General features: G+C 42.6%; 1 protein-coding gene across 2 annotated transcripts in view; it reads left to right on the top strand.

Annotated features, from left to right (window-relative positions):
* KCNK10 (potassium two pore domain channel subfamily K member 10) overlaps window positions 1-18,404 on the top strand; it is a 136,182-nt gene that overhangs the window by 76,485 nt on the left and 41,293 nt on the right. For both annotated transcript variants that reach the window (XM_003786965.2, XM_003786964.2), the window contains exon 3: window positions 7,721-7,838. In XM_003786965.2, coding sequence (XP_003787013.1) covers window positions 7,721-7,838 — 118 coding nt within the window. The remainder of the gene's footprint in view (window positions 1-7,720; window positions 7,839-18,404) is intronic.

Below are 18,404 nucleotides of genomic sequence, written 5' to 3'. Positions count from 1 at the left end.
TCTGTCTCTGCATTGAAGCAAAGACTTCCTTGAATGGGCCATAGAAGTACCTTGCTGGGTGTGGCTCCAGACTTCCTCCCTGATACCCTCCCACAGTTGTTTGAAACAGTAGGATATAGCTGTGCCCTTGAATGTAAACTTGCCCTTCCCCCAGCCACAGCATATTCACTTCTGTGGCTATGAAATATTTATATATGAAACACTTATGAAGCCGGAGAAAGAAGAAAGCAATTGTGGTAAACAAATTAAATATGGTCTTTCCACTTCAAACCTGAGGCTCTTCCGCCACCAGCGTGTGAGCAGGTGGAGAGATGTTGCTGTCCTGCTGTAGGGGTTTGGAATCATTAGAGACATTTCTGAGTGGTAATGAATGTGGTCTGCCAATTGCCTTTCTCACAAGGGTTGTGGTTTTCCTTCCGTCCATTAATGGCTGGAATATCTCACTTATAATACACTTACGAAGCCACTTTTCACAATCACGCCCTCAACCTGCTCAAACCCTGGCTGAAGATGTAATTCATAAATTGGATGACTGACTGTGCCCTTGGGGAGTAAGAATGTTATGGACACAGACAGAGCCACTGTTGCACACTTTCCTTTTGTCCCAGGGGTATAATCTGTTAGTGAAATAGAAACATCTTGGGTTACAGCTCTACAGTGGTCTCGGTGTAATTGTTAACAGAGCCCTGGATTGCACAATAAATCAAATGGTCACTTGGCTATTAGTGTCTCTGTATACACCACTGATCGGTTGTGTTCTTCAGCCAGTGCGAGGCACGCCGGGCGACTACACTCCACCTTTGTTTGTCTTTCTTTTTGGTGCCACATAAGGAAACAGAGAAACAGATGATCTCACCGAGTGCACAGATCACAGGAGAAAAGCCACAGACAGTTAGTGGTCCCCTGTGGGCCGTCATTCATGCTCATGTAGCACCGACACTTATGAAGGCATCTCACACTGTCTGGAGCAGTGATTCACGGGCCTGGACGAGGGCAGTGGTGGGCGTTCTGTGATGGGAGCGTTACCTCCCCCTCCCCTCCCTTCACAGCAGCTACAGACCCGCCTCACCTTGTTGGAGGTCGCACTCTCTCTCTTGGTCCTCATGCACCATGTGGGGGCGGGAGGAGGAGGGAGCCAGGGATACAGATTCCTTTTGATCTTGCCTTCTTTCAAGTCAGCTCCCTACCTTTTTTTTTTTTTTTAATAAATAAATGATTCTAGTTTTCCTTATTGGGTTACTTTGGGGTTTGTCTGATTTTACAAAAGACTAAAATGTTTTCCTCTTTCACCACTGGGAAGATTATATGTCTAAATTTGTTATTTTAGTTGGTTCATTCCTTTATTGGTGGCTGAAGAATTAGCTCCTGAGTCAGACTTATGGAGTAGCTGGATTGGTGCTGGAAACTCCAATTTAGAAGCTAACAAGGAAATTCAAGATGGGGGGACGGGAATGAAAATTTAAAACAATGCCCTCTTATCTATAGTATTTTATTTATCTATCTTTCTAACTATCTATTAATTATCTACCTATGTTCTTCTTTGATCCTAATAAGACTTCTCTGAACTTGATGATGGTTGAACTTGTAAGTGAACAAATGATGGTCCTTGTGTCTGAGGTTGCGGCTTAAAATGATGTTGGCTCTGGTTGAACCTCTACCCTGTAACATCTTCTGAGCTAAACTGTACACCACTAAGTTGTGCCATTTCATTATCTATCTACGGCCATCTCAGATATTCCTAATGGGCTGCTTGTATTTACTTGGGCAGCTTAAACGCAGAGGAAAAACTTAAGAGCAAATGCACTTAATTTTAAAATGTTTTTTGAGTTCAAACAATTTAGATAATTAAAAAACGCTTTAGTAAATGAATGGGAATTAGCACTATGAACTCATTTAGAATTATTAGTATTGAGTTAAAAATGATGCTACTAACTTAAGTGATAATAATCGTAACCTGAGTGTGCCGGTTCATTTTAATTCTTTTTTTTTTTTTTTGTCAGAGTTTTTCTGACCCATAAGATCTATATGGAATCAAATCTCATTCTCAGCATTACTAAGAGTTTGGTCACTTGTTGGGGAGCTTATTTTTCTCCTCACCTCTAGTTCTAGGTATAGCTGTCTGAATTAGTTCAGACCATCAGTGGTGGCCCCATTGTGGCCCTTAACAAGCTTGATATATAATTTCCCCACCACTGCTTCCGCAGGACATTTGGGTGTGCTGTCTGTTTTACTGAGGATTCGCTGGGGGATCTGCAGGGGGAGGACCTGACATGACAGATGCAAAGCAGGAGAAACTGCCTACCGGATGGAGCCGCTCTTCATTTGAAGCCCTGGGCCTTGCTGTTCCTGAACTTGCACTGCCCATCATCTGTCAGTTGACCTTTCTCTTTTTCTTCTTTCAGGCCTTTGTCTCTCTTTTCTCTGCTCCTTCCCTCTTGGTATGTAAAAATCAACCATTTTCCATTTTAATTATTTTTAAATTTTATTTTTAATGCAGAGCAGTTAACCTCTCCCCAGCTCCAACAGCCAAATGAAATTCGGTGTCTATCCGTGCATCTTCAAAGAAGTAATATATTTAGAAATGATGCCTTGTAAGGCCCCTTCTGCCCAAGTCCTTGGACCATGGCTGTCCTCTTCCTTTATCTTTCTGCAGGTGAGGACTGGGGTAGGGGACATAGAGTGTGTTCTGGGTATCATATGTAGAGAAAAGGCAAAACCATCTGCTTTGGGCCAGATAGGGATTGAGTCCTAGCCCTCCACGTTCTAGCTGTGTGACCCCGGGAAGGTTACTTAGCTTTCCTGAGCCTGTTTCCTCATCTCTAACCTGAGGGTGATACTACTCTCTTGCCAGTTGTGGAATGGATAGAATGGAATAACACACAAATTGTTATCTATCTATCAATATCCTTCTATCTAAAATGGAATAACATTTCTAAGGCACCTGGTGAAATGCAGACACTTAACAAATGTTAGTTTCCTTTTCCTTTCAACTGAGAAACACTTTCCTTGAGGATTACATATGTAAACATTAAATATTTATAACTTGCATAATTCAAGGAAAAGGAAACTTGAAAAGGAATCATACTTCAGATTTTTCGATGAAACAAATAATCAGCCCCATTCATCTCTCATGACAATCTTCGAGAGATCTGCTATTTATAATGTTTGTAAAAATATAACTTTATTAGTTGACCCAACATCCTCCTTTCCTTCAGAGGTTTCGAATGCTAAAATTTTCTAGCTTCCCTAATAGCCACATATGGCCATGCAGGGACATTTCTGCCAATGACATACGAAGAGTGGTTTGCTAGTTCTTTTCCCCTTTTTCTTCTTTTGCCCAAAATGTGGATGCAGTGGTGGAGGTTGAGCTCTGGTGCTACCAGAAGCCAAAAGGGACAAGCCAAGGATGGCAGACCAAAAAGAGAAAAAACCCTGGAGCCTTGAAGGCATCTTTCCAATCCGAACTGCTTCTTTGTAGACTTTTGTTTTTTGAGAGAGTCTTACTCTAGCATCCTAACTAGAGAGCTATGGCATCATAGCTCACAGCAACCTCAAACTCTTGGGCACAAGGGATCATTTGCCTCAGTTTTTCTATGTTTAGTAGAGACCGAGTCTCATGATTGCTCAGGCTGGTCTCGGACACCTGAGTTCAAGCAATGCCTTGACCTCCCGGAGTGCTATGATTATAGGTGTGAGCCAGCGCAACACCTGGCTCTCTGTAGACTTCTTACTGAGACAAGTTGGTCTTCATGTGTTTAAGCTGCTGTCAGTTTGCTGTTAATTGAGCCGGCTGGCTTTCTGACCAACACAGTGTCTGATTATTTAGATGGGCTGAACCAATTTGAATTCACAGCCTTTAGTAATCCTTGCTGAGAGTCTTTAGGGTGTGATACGATAGGGTTTTAGAACAAAGCTCTTTGATTGTTCCCTTTTTTTATTGTTCTGTGTCTCCAAGTAATTGATTTAAAGTAACATTTACTCCCAACATTCCCCCAAGGGGAGATAGGTCCATGGATGTATTAAATTTGGATAACCTGCTGCTTCAATATACCTTGTTGAAAGTTTTGGTGAATGTGTAAATATTGGACTATCAAAGAAATTAGTCAAGGTCTCTGGTCATTATCAGAACGGAAACCTCTCCCCTCACCCTTCTTGATATTGTGGCTGTTCCCAAAATGGGGAGTGGGGCAACCACGTGAGGGAGTTTTTAACAAGCATGGCAGTTACTGCTTTCCAGAAGCTTTGTGAAAACATCTCTCCCTGAGTTGGATTTAACTCCAGTCACTGTCTGACCCCACAACATGGAGATGCTTTGGGTCATCACAATCTCTCAAGATTTCCCAAACCTCAGTTTTAGGAAACACTGTGCTGGCCAACTGGAGAAACTGGATGTCGACAGGTGTAATAAATGGAAAATGGAGAGGAATTCTGTTGTATTAGCCTGTGTAACGTCTTGTGTCCCAAACAACTCCATACACTTGCTGTGGTATTTTGCCCACACTTCATTGCTTTATCTCTGTCAGAATTGGCTGCTGCTTCATGGCCCATCATGGTCAAATACCCCCCTTAGACTCCAAATTGTGGAAGGTAAGCAGCCCTGGAAATTTTGCTTACTACTTTCTTGGTGCCATCTGGCCTCTGACCCACAACCTGGTGTCTACCAGAGTATATTAGGTTATCCTTTGTTATTTTGTACCCGGGCCCCATTCCTACCTAGAAGAGTCACATTCTCAGACTGTTCCAGATGGGTGCTGTAACTAACAAACACCGACAAAAGACAGGGGCTAATAGGAGCTCAAAGTGGCAGTAAATAGGCCTGCTTATGATCACTCCAATTAACATTCTACTGAATGCCTTGAATACAGAAACCTTTGTCCCACAAGTCTGAACCAGTTTGAAAACCCAACAAAAGTCATTTAAACATGGGTCTGGTCATCAAGCTGTGTGATTTGGCTTTTTATAAAAAATCCATCCACATAAGGAAGCACGCAAACAAATAAGATTCACTCTGGTCCTGGTCTTTGAAGACAATTTCAAAAGGGAAGAGGCAGGGACACGGCTGGGGCGACCTCCTCCTGGGAAGGCTGCCCTTTCTGGGATGTGAAGTTACCTTACATTCTTTAGGTCATCAGCCTCAATTCTTAGCCATTGCTTCTCCAACCCTAGCCCACGTCAGATTCACCTGCAGGACGTGTTGTTAACAGCAGAGATTTCTGGGCCTATCCGCAGAGTTTCTGATTCCGTGCATCTCGGGCAGGGCCTGATAATTTGCATTTCTACCAATTTCCCAGGTGATGCTGCTGGTGTTGTCCCAGGACCACACTTTGAATTGTGCTTTAGTCACATCTAAGTCATTCCATAAAGTCAGATAACTCTTAGTTGTCAGTTCTGAGACTTTTGTTTTAATAGAGCAGTGTGGCACAGTCACCTTGTGCCCTGGACACTGATTCTCAGTGATCTAAAGCTCATGATAATCTTTATTTTCTTGTGCTGTTCCTGGTGTTGATGAGAAGTTCTCAGCAGGGTGAGACTTGAGAGGCCCAAATTCTTTCTGTGGCTTCATAGGAGTTGTAAGGATTAGGTATTTATGGTGGGATTTGGGGCAACCTAAGTGACTGAGGCCTAGAACTGTCCCAGAGGTTTTATTTCCAGGGGGCCCATCAGAACTGAATAGATAATGAAGATATGAACACTGGTGAATGAAGGCTCTGTGGATGGACTTACGGCTCTCAAATAGCTCAGGAAAAATGGATATTTTACCAGCAGAAAGGACTCGCCATCTGTCTCTCCTATAAAGCCGAGCAGAACATAGCCCTGGCTGAGTATGTGACCGATGTCAATTAGGCCAATTTAAACCATTGGCAAAGCCAGTCTGTTCATATCCGACGCAGCCAGGTTTTAAATTCTGGGGGGCCATAGATTGTTAGGAATGGTGGCTGGCTACAGCTGTGGATAATATTTCATGTTCTCTTAAAGGCAGGAAAGAATAGATTAAGAACGTATAAGGTCTTTTTTTTTCTCCTATTGTCCAGTCAATTTATCTATGGGTCTGCCAAATCTAGCCCACAGCCTGTTTTTATACAACCCCTGAGCTAAAAGTGGTTTTTGCATATTTAAAGCATTATTAAAAGAATGAAAAAATAATCGACAGAGACCATATGTAGCCCACCATGGCTGAAATATTTACTATCTGGCCCTCTATGGAAAAAGTTACAGATCTCTGGCCTAGAGGGTTTGAAATATTACAGATTAAGGAAGGCACAATGTAACGACAATTGACTTTTTCAGTTGTCATCTGACTTGTGATAACTGCTATATGCCTGTTTTAATGAAGCTTAATGGGCATTATTTAGGATAAATATAATTACATTTTAATATTTGGTCTTTCTTTCTCTATATAGGGTTATTCCAACTTAGCCCAGGGAATGGAGTTCTTATTGTTGTTCTATAAGTAGTGCTACGCCTGTCACCTCCTTTCTGAAGCCCCCACCTGTCGCCGTCTCACCAGCTCACAGCTGAACAGCATGCGTTTGAGTTGCTGGGACAGCTCTGCTTACCTTGCTCCCTGGCCTGAAAGAAAATGGCAGTGGCCAGTGCAGGAAGAGCTGCAGAGGAGTTTCTCACCTTATTCTGCTCACGATGAAGCTGGGGACAATTTTTAGCACTATATTTAATTGCAAAATTATGAGCACAAAGAAGGGGGTAGTTGTGGGGCTGCAATGCACAAACAGAATCTGCGGGAAGAAGCAGGGCCTGGGTTAGATACTGACGGATAGGTGTGGTTCACAGAAGGGCATAGACACAGGCACAGAGGTGTAAGGGAACATCTCATGGAGGGGCCTGCCCAGAGGGGAGACTGCTACAGCAGGCTGAGATAAAAATGGGTCATCAGTGTGACCAGTATTGGGACTTTTAAAGTATATGGAATCCCAAATCCAGTAGTCATTGAGGAATCATTAAAGCTTATTTTTAAAAAGAGTGGGGGGTGTGTGTGTGTGTGTGTGTGTGTGTGTGTTTGTGAGAGAGAGAGAGAGAGAGAGAGAGAGAGAGAGAGAGAGGGGTGAGGGGAGGGCAATGAATTGACAATTGTAAAATTGGCTACTATTTGTTAAACCCGAACTGGGTGCCTGGCATCAGGCTAAGGGCGTTTGGACCATCTCATTTAATCCTCACAATGATTGTGGGAGAAGATAGTATCCCCATTTTGCAAATGAGGAAACCAGGCTTAGAGTGGTTCAGAAAACTTGCCCAAATTTCTGGAGTTAATAACAAGCACAGCCAGGACGGCCTGACCTGGGAGCCTAAGCTCTTAATTCCCGTGTTGTTGAAACAAGCTCCATGTAAAATATCTTTACAAGACAGAAAGGAGCGAGAAAGCAATTGCAGTCTTACCTTCCGGAAATGACTGCTTTGAGGGAACGTTCTTTTAGACATCTTTTTATGTACATGCACAGCAATATACATATGTGTCATGTATAACCTGGGCCTTCAAACTTTATATAAGTGGCACCATGTTCTACATTCTAGTTCCCCCCTACTTAAAACGAATTTCCATAAGTGCATGCACAGAATTTCACTTTATGATTATACCCTCATCCACTTAACCATTTCTCTCTGGATCATTGCAGGTTCTCAAGCAGGAGAATAATTCACTGGAATCTTTTCTCTTTTTTAGTAAAAACTTTTTAACCGAGTCTCATGTTCTCCCCTTTCTTTGCAGCATGCCCTTGATGCTGACAATGCGGGAGTCAGTCCGATAGGAAACTCTTCCAACAACAGCAGTCACTGGGACCTTGGCAGTGCCTTTTTCTTTGCTGGAACCGTCATCACCACCATAGGTACCTACGTCTTTGCTGCTACCTTTTTCTCTGCAGGTGGTCCTGAGTAACGGTGCGTGATCAGTGTTTTGCCCTCACAGAATGCACCGTAGTTTGAGGCCCAGAAGAGCTTTATGAAAAATAGTTGTGGTGGCTTTCAGTAAAAGGCAAAGCAGAAGGAAATATCCCCCCGCCCTTTTTTTAGAATGAAAGGCTAGTGAGCATGAGGAGTTTAGTGTAGAAAATAACAAACTGGTAAGTTGAACGCAGGTGGCTTATTTGAGCTCCATTTCATTCTTTATTTTTTGTAATTGTTTGGGATTCATTCACGGTACAAAGAATTAGGTTATAAGGATGGCATTTGTTAGGTAAATTCCCTCTTATAATTGTGCCCTACCCCCAAGAGGTGTGCCATACACCATGACCCCCCATCCCCCTCCGTCCTCCCCTCTCCCTGCTCCCTCATTCCCCTATCTCCCATCTTGAATTAGATCATCTACTGCCTTCATATTAGAATTGAGTACATTGGATTCTTGCTTCTCCATTCTTGTGATGCTTTACTAAGGATGTGTTCCAACTCAATCCAGGTTAATGCAAAAGCTATAAAGTCTCCATCTTTTTTTAATGGCTGAATAGTATTCCCTGGTATACATATACCACAGCTTGTTCGGGTTGGTGAGAATTTAGGTTGTTTCCACATTTTGGCAATCGTAAGAGCTCAGTTTCTTTTTAAAGATTGTACTTCGTATTGAAGTTGTACAGGAAGGAACCAAAATGTTCTACAAAGTTTGGTGTGAAAAATAGCAGCAGCCTCTGCCTCCTCCTTTTTTTCCTCCACCTTCCTCAGGACAGCCAGTTTCATCTCTCTTGGTGGATGATTTGGATATTCATCCTCAGGTCTTTAAATGTCACTTACAGAGGTTTCATTTGGGGGAATTAGTTCCTGACTTCCCAGCGTGGAAGATAAGGAGTTAATTCTTTCTTCCTCCCTGCCCCACTGCAGAAAGGATCTCTCCTGGTCTTCCTGTCTTCCAATATAGTTTAATTAGATATAAGTTGAACATTTGCTTTATTTCAACAAGGTAAATGCTCTTTGCGACTGACGATATGGTGAACTACGATTACTTCTTTTCTGCACTATTTTTTGTCCTATTTTATGTGTGCACCTTTGTTTCTGATACCTGGGGAGTTCTGTATGTTAGTCTTCGGGGTTGACTTTATAATTATAATAGCCTGAGTGCTCTACTCTCTAACCAGTATGTGTAGATCTCTGTTATAGTGATGACATCTCTTCCCCTTCTCCACCAGACAATTTTAGTCCACCCCATCTTTTGAATGTTTACTTTTAAAGGATTAAAGATGCTTATCCTTCTCTCATGTAATTTGTCAGCTTTAAATAGACCTTGGCTCTCAGCTACTACATGTAATGCAGTCAGTGGCTGTAGCATCTCATATTCACTGTATCATTCTATACACAGTTTTACCTAGTTTTACATATCTAGTTTTATTGTGTTTTATTGCTCTCTGCAGATACTACGTTTCCCTTTTACATATTGAAGGTTTGTGGCAGCCGTGTGCTGACAAAATCTACTGGTATAATTTCTTCCAAAAAATATATGCTCACTTTGTGTCTTTGTGTCACATTTTGGCAATTCTCTCAATGTTTCAAACTTTTCCATTATTATTATAGCTGTTATGTGATATGTGATCAGTGATCACACATATTACTATTGTTATTGTTTGGGGGCACCATAAATGCCCATAGATCAAGGAGTAATTTCAACCTTCAAGTCTTATTTATGAAATACACTTTGCAAGGCTGTGGTTGCTGGGATAACTCCTCTGATGGGTCTGGGAATCTTCTAGAAAGGATTTACCATTCTAGATGCCATTAAAAACATTGACGGGAGAGGCCAACATATCAATATTAACAATAATTTGGAAGAAGTTAATTTCAAATCTCGTGGATGACTCTGAGAGTTCCGGATTTCAGTGGAGGAAGAAAGTGCAGATTTGGTAGAAATAGCAAGAGAAGTAGAATTAGAGGCAGAGCCTGCAGGTGTGACTGCACTGCTACACCTCGTGATAAAACTTGAACAGACGAGTTTGCTTCTTAGGGATGAGCAAAGAAAGTGGTTTCTTGGGGTAGAATCTACCCCTGGTAAAGATGCTGTCAACATTGTTGAAATGACAACAACTTTTGAATATTACCTAAAATTAGTTAGCAGCAGGATTTCAGAGGATTGACTCCAATTTTGAAAGAAGTTCTAGTGTGGGTAAAATGGAATTAAACAGCATGGCATGCCACAGAGAAATTTTTAGTGAAAGGAAGACTCACAGCAAACTTCCTTGTTACCTTATTTTAAGAAATTGCCACATCCACCCCAGCCTTCGGCAACCGTCACTCTGGTTAGTCAGCAGCCATCCACATCGAGGCAAGACCAGCAAAAAGATTACAACTTGCTGAAAGCTCAAATGATCATTAGCATTTTTTTAGCAATAAAGTATTTTTTAATCAAGATATACTTTTTGGATATAATGCTATTGTACACTCACCAGAGTGTAGTCTAGTGTAAACATGACTTATATGCACTGGGAAACCACGGTACAGTCCTGCCTCTTCTATTTTCTGAACTTCTAATCAAGTTCAGGGTGGCTTCTGTTATCCACACCCTCTTTCCCCTAACTAAATTCCACCCTTAGTGCAAACACAGATATCTCTTTTAAAGCTGAAAGTGAGACCCTCCCTTTATTCTTGGATACTTGCCGACACTTTCTGAGATTTGCCACTTATTGGCCCTATCATCATTCTCTGGGCTTCTTCTCTTTATTTCCCCCCATATGGCTTCTGTTCAGATTTCAGCTTCTTTTGGTAGTTTGTACACATAGGCTGGAATCTATAGATTATATTCCATTTACAGATCTGCTGACAATGAGTTTGAGGGTTTTCTGGCCCCTGCAATATTGAAGTATCACTGCAATAAACATTCTCACTCAGAAGCATGCAAGACACAGCAGTCACCTGTCCACAGCAAGATGGATGGCCATTGAGAGGCTCCTCTGCCCCCCACCCCCTTAGAGGATTCTTTCCTTAAAACCTGTTTATACTTTCTGGGAGCAGTTCCCTGCCCTCTTGCTCTCTGCAGCCCATGCCTTCTGAGAGGTTCTTTCCTCTGATGCATAGCTTTGACAGTAAACTTCCTGCTGGCATAAATCTCAAAGGCTAAGGGCTGTTTTAGGTGCAGAAGTTTTTTTTTTTTTGCAGTTGTTTAGCCAGGGCTGGGTTTGAACCCTCTACCACCGGCATATGGGACCGTCGTCCTACCCTTTTGAGCCACAGGCGCCACCCTTGTTTTTGTTTTTGGGCTTAGCCTTTAGGGCCTGTGTCATTTCTGAGTTAGTAAAATCAAGAATGTTACGTGCAGATGGTGCCTGTAGCTCAGTGGGTGGGGTGCCAGCCACATACACCAAGGCTGGTGGGTTCAAACCTAGCCAGGGCCTGCTATCCAACAATGACAAGTGCAACAAAAAATAGCTGGGCATTGTCCCAGCTAGTTGTGAGGCTAAGGCAAGAGAATCGCTTAAACCCAAGAGTTGGAGGTTGCTATGAGGTGTGATGCCATGGCACTCTACCAAGGGCACCGTAGTGAGACTCTGTCTCCAAAAAAAAAAAAAAATACATGCAAAGAAATAATTTGGTATGAAAGAGAATTGTTATTCTTATTTAGAAAGCCTTTTAACCTAATGATATGACATGGTAGGTTTGTACTTGTGGATCTGCAAATATATTAATGTCAGCTGTTTTATAGGTATTTAAGATGTCCATTACACTAATGGGTCTGGGATTCAGAAACCTTTTCTGCCACTCCAGGCCAGGGTAGGTCAGCTTAGTCCACAGACTCACAGTACCATTTAGTATAAGGTCAAAAAGTGTTTATAAACCTCAACAGCACCTGAAGACATTACTACAGTATATCAGAGAAGACCAAAATCAGGTAAAATTGTGTTCAACAGTCTGGTTATTAAGCTGGAGAAAAGTGTTATGCATTTTAGGAAGACTTAGCGTAAAACAACTAAAATGGAGCAAGTCTAGGCCACTTCAAAAGCACATTTTGGAAATTCTTTCCAGTATCCAGTATTGGATCCATAACATGTATTAGTGTTGATTAAAAAAGACAGAAAAAGGAAAATAGTAATTTTCTTATTTTATGAGATAACTTTATTTATGGACTATCTGATGCATTAAAAAACATAGTTACATTGGAATGAACATGAAGGGTATTTGTTGTGTCACCTGGTTAGGAAACCAGGGACTTGGATTATAGAACAATTATGTTCATTGACCTGCATAACATTATGTGACTGAGGAAGGGGTAGCCCCATTTGCCCAACGAAGAGCCCTTATATGTAATATTTTCTGCCCTTCTTTGTGCGCTCACACTGGAATTGTTGAGTTTGTGCAAGGGACTCTTAGTCCTTGGTTTCTTCTACTTGGTCTCCATTCACTTACGCACCCCCGTTCTGATAACCATATACCCAACTGTCCCCTTCCCCACTCTTGCCCCGTAGGCCTCAGGGGAAGAATCACTTTCTAGAGTAAGAAGTCTGGTGTCTGGCCACAGTCATTAGTTCAGAGTTGGACATATGATCTGTATCAGGGGCTTTTGCTTGAGCTTTTCATACTGGAAGTCAATCTGGAAAGAGACAGGCTCAGGGCACTGCCAGTCTTTTTCTTCCCTGGATGGGTTTCTCTGCCTAGAATCCAGCTAGCAACAAAAAGGCAGAGGAAGAAAAGGGGAGTGGTAAATAGGGTCTTGCTCACATCCTTTGAGCTCTAGGTGGAGATACCCATGAAATGTTAAGAAATAAATGTTAAATCTCCTTCTATTTACTGGGGTCAGTGCATTTTCTTTTGTTGCTTAAGTCACTCTTTTTTGGGTTTTCTATTACCTGCAATTGAAAAAAAAGTCCTAATGGGTCAGAGGTTATGGAGGGCCAATAAATATCTTTTGCCCTCCACTGCCTGGGCCTGACCTTACTGACCACTGATGAAGGCAGAATGGGGACCGAAGACCCCATTCTTGACAAGGGAAGACATCCCTAGAAAAAGGGGGAAATAAAACAATAAGCTGAGCAACACAGAACAAAGAAGTCAGCTAGTGTACCTCTAAACCAGCTGCTGCTAAATTTCTTATTTGAGCAGTTTCCTGGAAGCTTGGTCTGTAGGGGATACAGCTTGCAATCACGCCTGCTGGGTCTGTGAACACTCTGAAGGAATAATGGCCGCTGAAGATACTGTGTGCAAGGCCTGACAAGAAACATTAAGTAGGCTGCCCCCTGCCCACTCAACAGCCAAAGCAAATATCCATTGTGGAGGTTTGTATTTGGCTAGGGCACAATCAAGACAACAGCTCAATCCCTGAAATATGGGTAGGAGGGCTTATGTTCTTTATCACAGCAGAAGACACCTCTAGGGTGGTGATGAGAGGAAAATTCCTCTTTCCTACATTTTTTTTTTTTTTTGAGACAGGGTCTCACTCTGTTGCCCTTGGTAGAGTGCTGTGGCATCACAGCTCACAGCAACCTCCAACTCTTGGGTTTAAGTGATTCTCTTGCCTCAGCCTCCCAAGTAGCTGGGACTACAGGTGCCTGCCACAATGCTTAGCTATTTTTTTGTTCCAGTGTAGCTGGCCTGGGCTGAGTTTGAACCCACCAGTCTTGGTGTATGTGGCTGGGGCCGTAACCACTGTGCTACTGGTGCCAAGCCATTTCCTACCAATTCTTCAGAGGAGATTGACACCAGTGGCATTTTATTCCATAGTGAACTAACAGGGATTAACACCCCCTTAGGAATCTGTGTGTGTGTGACCACAAATAGAAGGCTGCCCACACACAAGGCTCAGGTTCTGGATTTCTCAAGGCTGCTCAGACCCTTAAAGTTAATGATTATGGAAATAATGAGAGATGATATCCTTGCTCAGAGAAACTGCTGATGTCTTTGTTCCCTTCCTCAGCTTACCCTCTGGGCTAATGAGCAAATAGCCTTTGATAAAAGTTGAGTGAAACAAATACTTGGGGCCACTCACGGGAACCCCACAAATGGGTGGTGGTCCCCTGTGCTCCCACCTTTGAAAAGTCTATTCTGCGTATCTTGTCTCTTTGTCTCTCGTTGTTTCTAACTTTATACTTCTCCAGTCGATTGCCGCCAGATCGGCAGGTCTTAATGGACCTGGGAGTCTACGGGGCAGAACCCTGGCACACTGTGGCTGCCATCGACCACCATCTTTGGGATCATGGCTCTTGATTGAAAATCTTAGGAAAAGCCATCCTGTTGGATGAGATGCAAGGGTCATATGCCCATGTCCTGGTGGCCTGGGAGGCTGTTTCCTCTACAGTGAGAGGTAGGATACTGTGGCACTCCAGTAATGCACAGAATGGGAACCTTCCCCCAAATCAGAAGGAAGGTAGATGCGGACGAGGGAAGTACTACAAAACAAAGATGCAAACAAAAACAAATAAAAAGAAAAGCTGACTGGGAAAAAGTCCCCTTCAGTATCGTGGTGCAGTGTTAGCACTAGATGCTAGGTTCTACGCAATTTAGAAAAAGCTATTTTTCTCTCTTGCTCTCTCTTTCTCTTAATTGAAAACTAAGTTGAACACCATTTAGTTGGCTACATTTTAGTTCGAGAGCAGAAGGTCTTTATAAAGATACTCATTTAGAGAATTCCCAAGAAAACCGTAGTACCATGTAAGAATGATGAGGTACAGAAATAATTGTTTTTCCAATTATTTGGTGGTGCACTCATTCATTGCCTGCTGTAACAAGTCTTATAAGAAAATTCAGAGTCCGGTAATTCGTCCAGCTCTTTCCAAGAAGTTTTCCACTGTTCAGAAGTCAGGAAAGTGGAGCTGCTAGAGCAGTGGTTTTCAACCTGCCTAAATTAATACAGTTCCTGTGGGTTGCGACCCACAGGTTGAGAACTGCTGGGCTAGAGCCTAGGAGCTTTGATTTCCTTCATTATGAGATACACAAATATTAGCCTGTTTGCTTGCATTCCTAAAATTTACAACATAATATTGTAAATGTTTCCTCCTATGTAGTGTTACTAAAATTCTTTGAAAACATAATCTTTGATGGCTTCCATCGGATCCTCTATCCACACTATAATCACATGCCGTTGGAGGCTTACCCTGTTTCTACTTTTGAATGGCGTGGTCTGCGTCTCTGCTTGTTTCTTCGGAAAGATTCCCAAGGGATTGCTTTGTCCCAGAGCATGGACCTTTTAAAGACTCCCCAAATCTCTTTCCAGAAAGACTCTCATGAGAAGCTTGAGGTTAGGTACTTTTCAGACACACAAAAAATGTGTTCATCATTTAGAATGTGTATAGAGAAGATCTTAGAAAGAATACATCTTTCCTGAATAGCAGCAATGCTCCTTAGCATCAGAGATCCTTTTATCTGAGGATATCAAAGCACTTTCTACAAAAACCTTTTCTTGTTCTGAGATGTACAGAAAGATTTACACACACAACAAAGGGCACTTCGCCAGACCAGTGGCCACCACGGGGCTCTGCTGAGCACACTTTGTCCGCTTTCTTGGTAACTAATTCTGATGTGAGAACGTCTCACCTGTCTTTGATCGTTGACTCTGCTGGTGGATCCCTAGCATCTAGCTTTCCTAAGCCGGTGGAATGATGCTCACTGTTGTCTGCAGAGGCTTTTCCGCAAACTGTCATTCGCAGAAGAGCAGCAAGTGATCATGTTCTTACCAACACCTGTGAAACGCAATTAGACTTTAGTCCCTGAGGCAGTTTTTGGATGGAGTCACCTGTCTCTACGCACATCAGAGAGTGCCCCCGGTCAGGTCCCAGGTGGTAGTCCGTGGCTGTGTTACTTTTTTGGAAGCCTCAATGAAGGGTCTACCCGCCAAGGTTTCAAGATGGCTGTTTGGACTTACCCAGCCCTTGGATAGGATGTTCAACCCAGGGCTTTGGACCAATTAACTGGGTTCTTACCAGAAACTCTACATATGTTATTTCACTTAATGCTTCATCAATCATCACATGAGGTAGGTACTGTCATTAGCCTTAGTTTCTAAGAGAGCACATCTATGAGAGTATCTATTATCCAGAGATAATAAGGAACTTGACCAATATTTCACAGTTAGTAAGCAATGGGGTCTAGCTTCATTCTCCAGGACCATCTAATCAATTTGTGGGGCCCAGTGCTAAATACAAATGGGATCCCTTGTTAAAAAATGATAGAGAACGTCAAAATGGCAGCCACAGGGCATTAAGTACCAAGCATGGGACACTTCTTGGTGTGGGGTGCTATGTGATTGCACAGTCTACACACCCGTGAGGCAGCCCTGCAGTGTGCACACAGTCTGGTCCTGGAAAGTGCACTCTTAAGACAAGCAGTGCTGAACAACACACAGTTTGGTAAAGATTCGACTTTGGCACATGAATAGAAAATGGAAGCTTAAACGTGTGTTCCTCAGGCACAAGTCCTCTTTAAATGTCAGCTTTCTCTTCATAAAGGCCTCAGAATTGTTTTCTAGCTGGGGGTAAACAGAACTGACCCTCTCTTGGTCCTGTTCATCACCTTTTTATTTATATATTGAGATGAAGGTGAGCGTGGTCTTGCTCTGTCGCTCAGGCTTTGAACTCCTGGGCTCGAGGCAGCCTCCCCACCTCAGCCTCCTAAGTAGCTGGGACTACAGGTGCACACCCCCAGGCCCAGCTGGCCCTGCTCATGGGTAACAGCTTTCTTTTGGTTTCTGTGTTTGCCTTTGCCGAGCTGACTGTTTTCTGCTGAAAGCCACCAGATACCAGTTGGTTGAAATGTTTTGCTTTACTTAAATCCAGTTCAGATGTTCTAGACTGGCTCTGCTGGACCATTGTCCCTCTAGTGTCATCCCCTCTCATTTCTCAGCCTCCAGGCTCCTACCTACCCTAAGAGATACCCATACCCCAAATCCAACTGTGGGCCCACTCACATCATCCAGACCATCTAACTCAAGGCACAGACATTCTCTCCCTTGTCCTGGTGTTGTGGGAGAACAGTGAAGTTTCTGAAGGGAAAATGGGAACCATCTGTTTTCTTCTGGGGCATAGTTTTCCTGGAGACATATTGCTCAAAAATGATTCCCTCCCACAGAACAGCAGAGACCGTCATGCTAATTGCTCACACTTTCCGAGTGCTTACTGAGCATCACGGTGCACAAGTATTTAATCTTCACATGTAACTCGTGCTTCACATGCAACTCATTTAATCTTTAATAGCTATAAGGTGGGTGCTTTAATAGCCCGTCTTTAGGATGAAGGAAGTGAGGCAGAGAGGGTAAGTGATGTGTCAAGACCGGAGAGTTTGTTAAATAGAAGAATTACAACAGGGATCTCTGTAGGCTTTAGTCCTAGAATCTACAGACAACCATCACATCTTACTTCAAAATTCTATTGCACATTCTGGAAGGATGGGCAGAACATCTCACAGGCCAGGTATAACTAGAGCTTAAAATCTGGTAATGTGGCCTTGCCATTGCCTCAGAGCAAATTTACCCACAGTGACATAATTGAGGATTAAATCATCTCTCCTTACAGTTCCCTAGAGGCGTAGAACACACACACACACACACACACACACACGTACCCACTTCTGAGATACAGCATTACGCAAGAATGGTAATTACTTTATGTCTACTAGAAAGTGTATCAAAGAAAGGTGGCCTTAAATATAAAGACTTATTTGAATATTATATCACTTGTGCCCTTACCCAGGAACTTTAATTTTATTTTAGTGTTTTAATCATCAAAACACTGAACAAATAAGAAGCCAACTGTAATGATAATAATAATACTTTGCATTGTTATCGTACTTCACAGTACTAAATTCTTTTTTTACATTTTCTTTGAATCTCTCAAGCACTATGATTTGGAGAGGGTAGAGGGGTCTAAGGTCAACCAGTTAGTATGAGGTAGAATCGGATCTGGATCCTGCATCCTTTTACTTCTCTCTGATGTTCTCTGGATGACACAGGAGATGTTCCATGGCACAGATGCTTATCAAGGAAGTAGGGGCGGTCCTCTCTGTAAGCTAGAGGAAGGCTGGGTAGCACTTGTCAGGATTAATGATGCCTGTTCAGCAGGCTCAAAGCCTCAATTTGTTTGTCTGTTTCTTTCTGAGCCATTTAGACTAAAAGACAACCTCTATTCCCCAAAGTCAGGCGATGGTGAGACAGTCAAGCTAGAGTCTTCATTGTTTCCACGAGTTCCAGAATGTTTCCAAGAGTGACCATAAACCCTTTTTAATAGAGCTAGCTTGATGTCAACTGGATTATTCTAGAGAGGAATGCTTGGGAAAGCGATTTTGTCCAAGTTCCTGGAAGAACCTGAGAGAAGTTCTGAGAGCTTTCTCGTACATTTTAATCAAAGTCATGGTGAGTAAAAGATGAAGAGATAAGATTAGGGAGGTTGGCTTGAACACTCATTTAAACATTGAGTGGGGAAAAGATTCCCTATTTAACAAATGGTGCTGGGTGAACTGGCTGGCAACCTGTAGAAGACTGAAACTGGACCCACACCTTT

The sequence above is a fragment of the Otolemur garnettii genome, unplaced genomic scaffold (assembly GCF_000181295.1).
Source record: "Otolemur garnettii isolate 467f Iridium unplaced genomic scaffold, OtoGar3 scaffold00020, whole genome shotgun sequence".
NCBI classification, from domain to species: Eukaryota; Metazoa; Chordata; class Mammalia; order Primates; family Galagidae; genus Otolemur; species Otolemur garnettii.
Note: the sequence above shows the minus strand (reverse complement) of the source record. Positions and strands in the feature narration are given on the sequence as shown.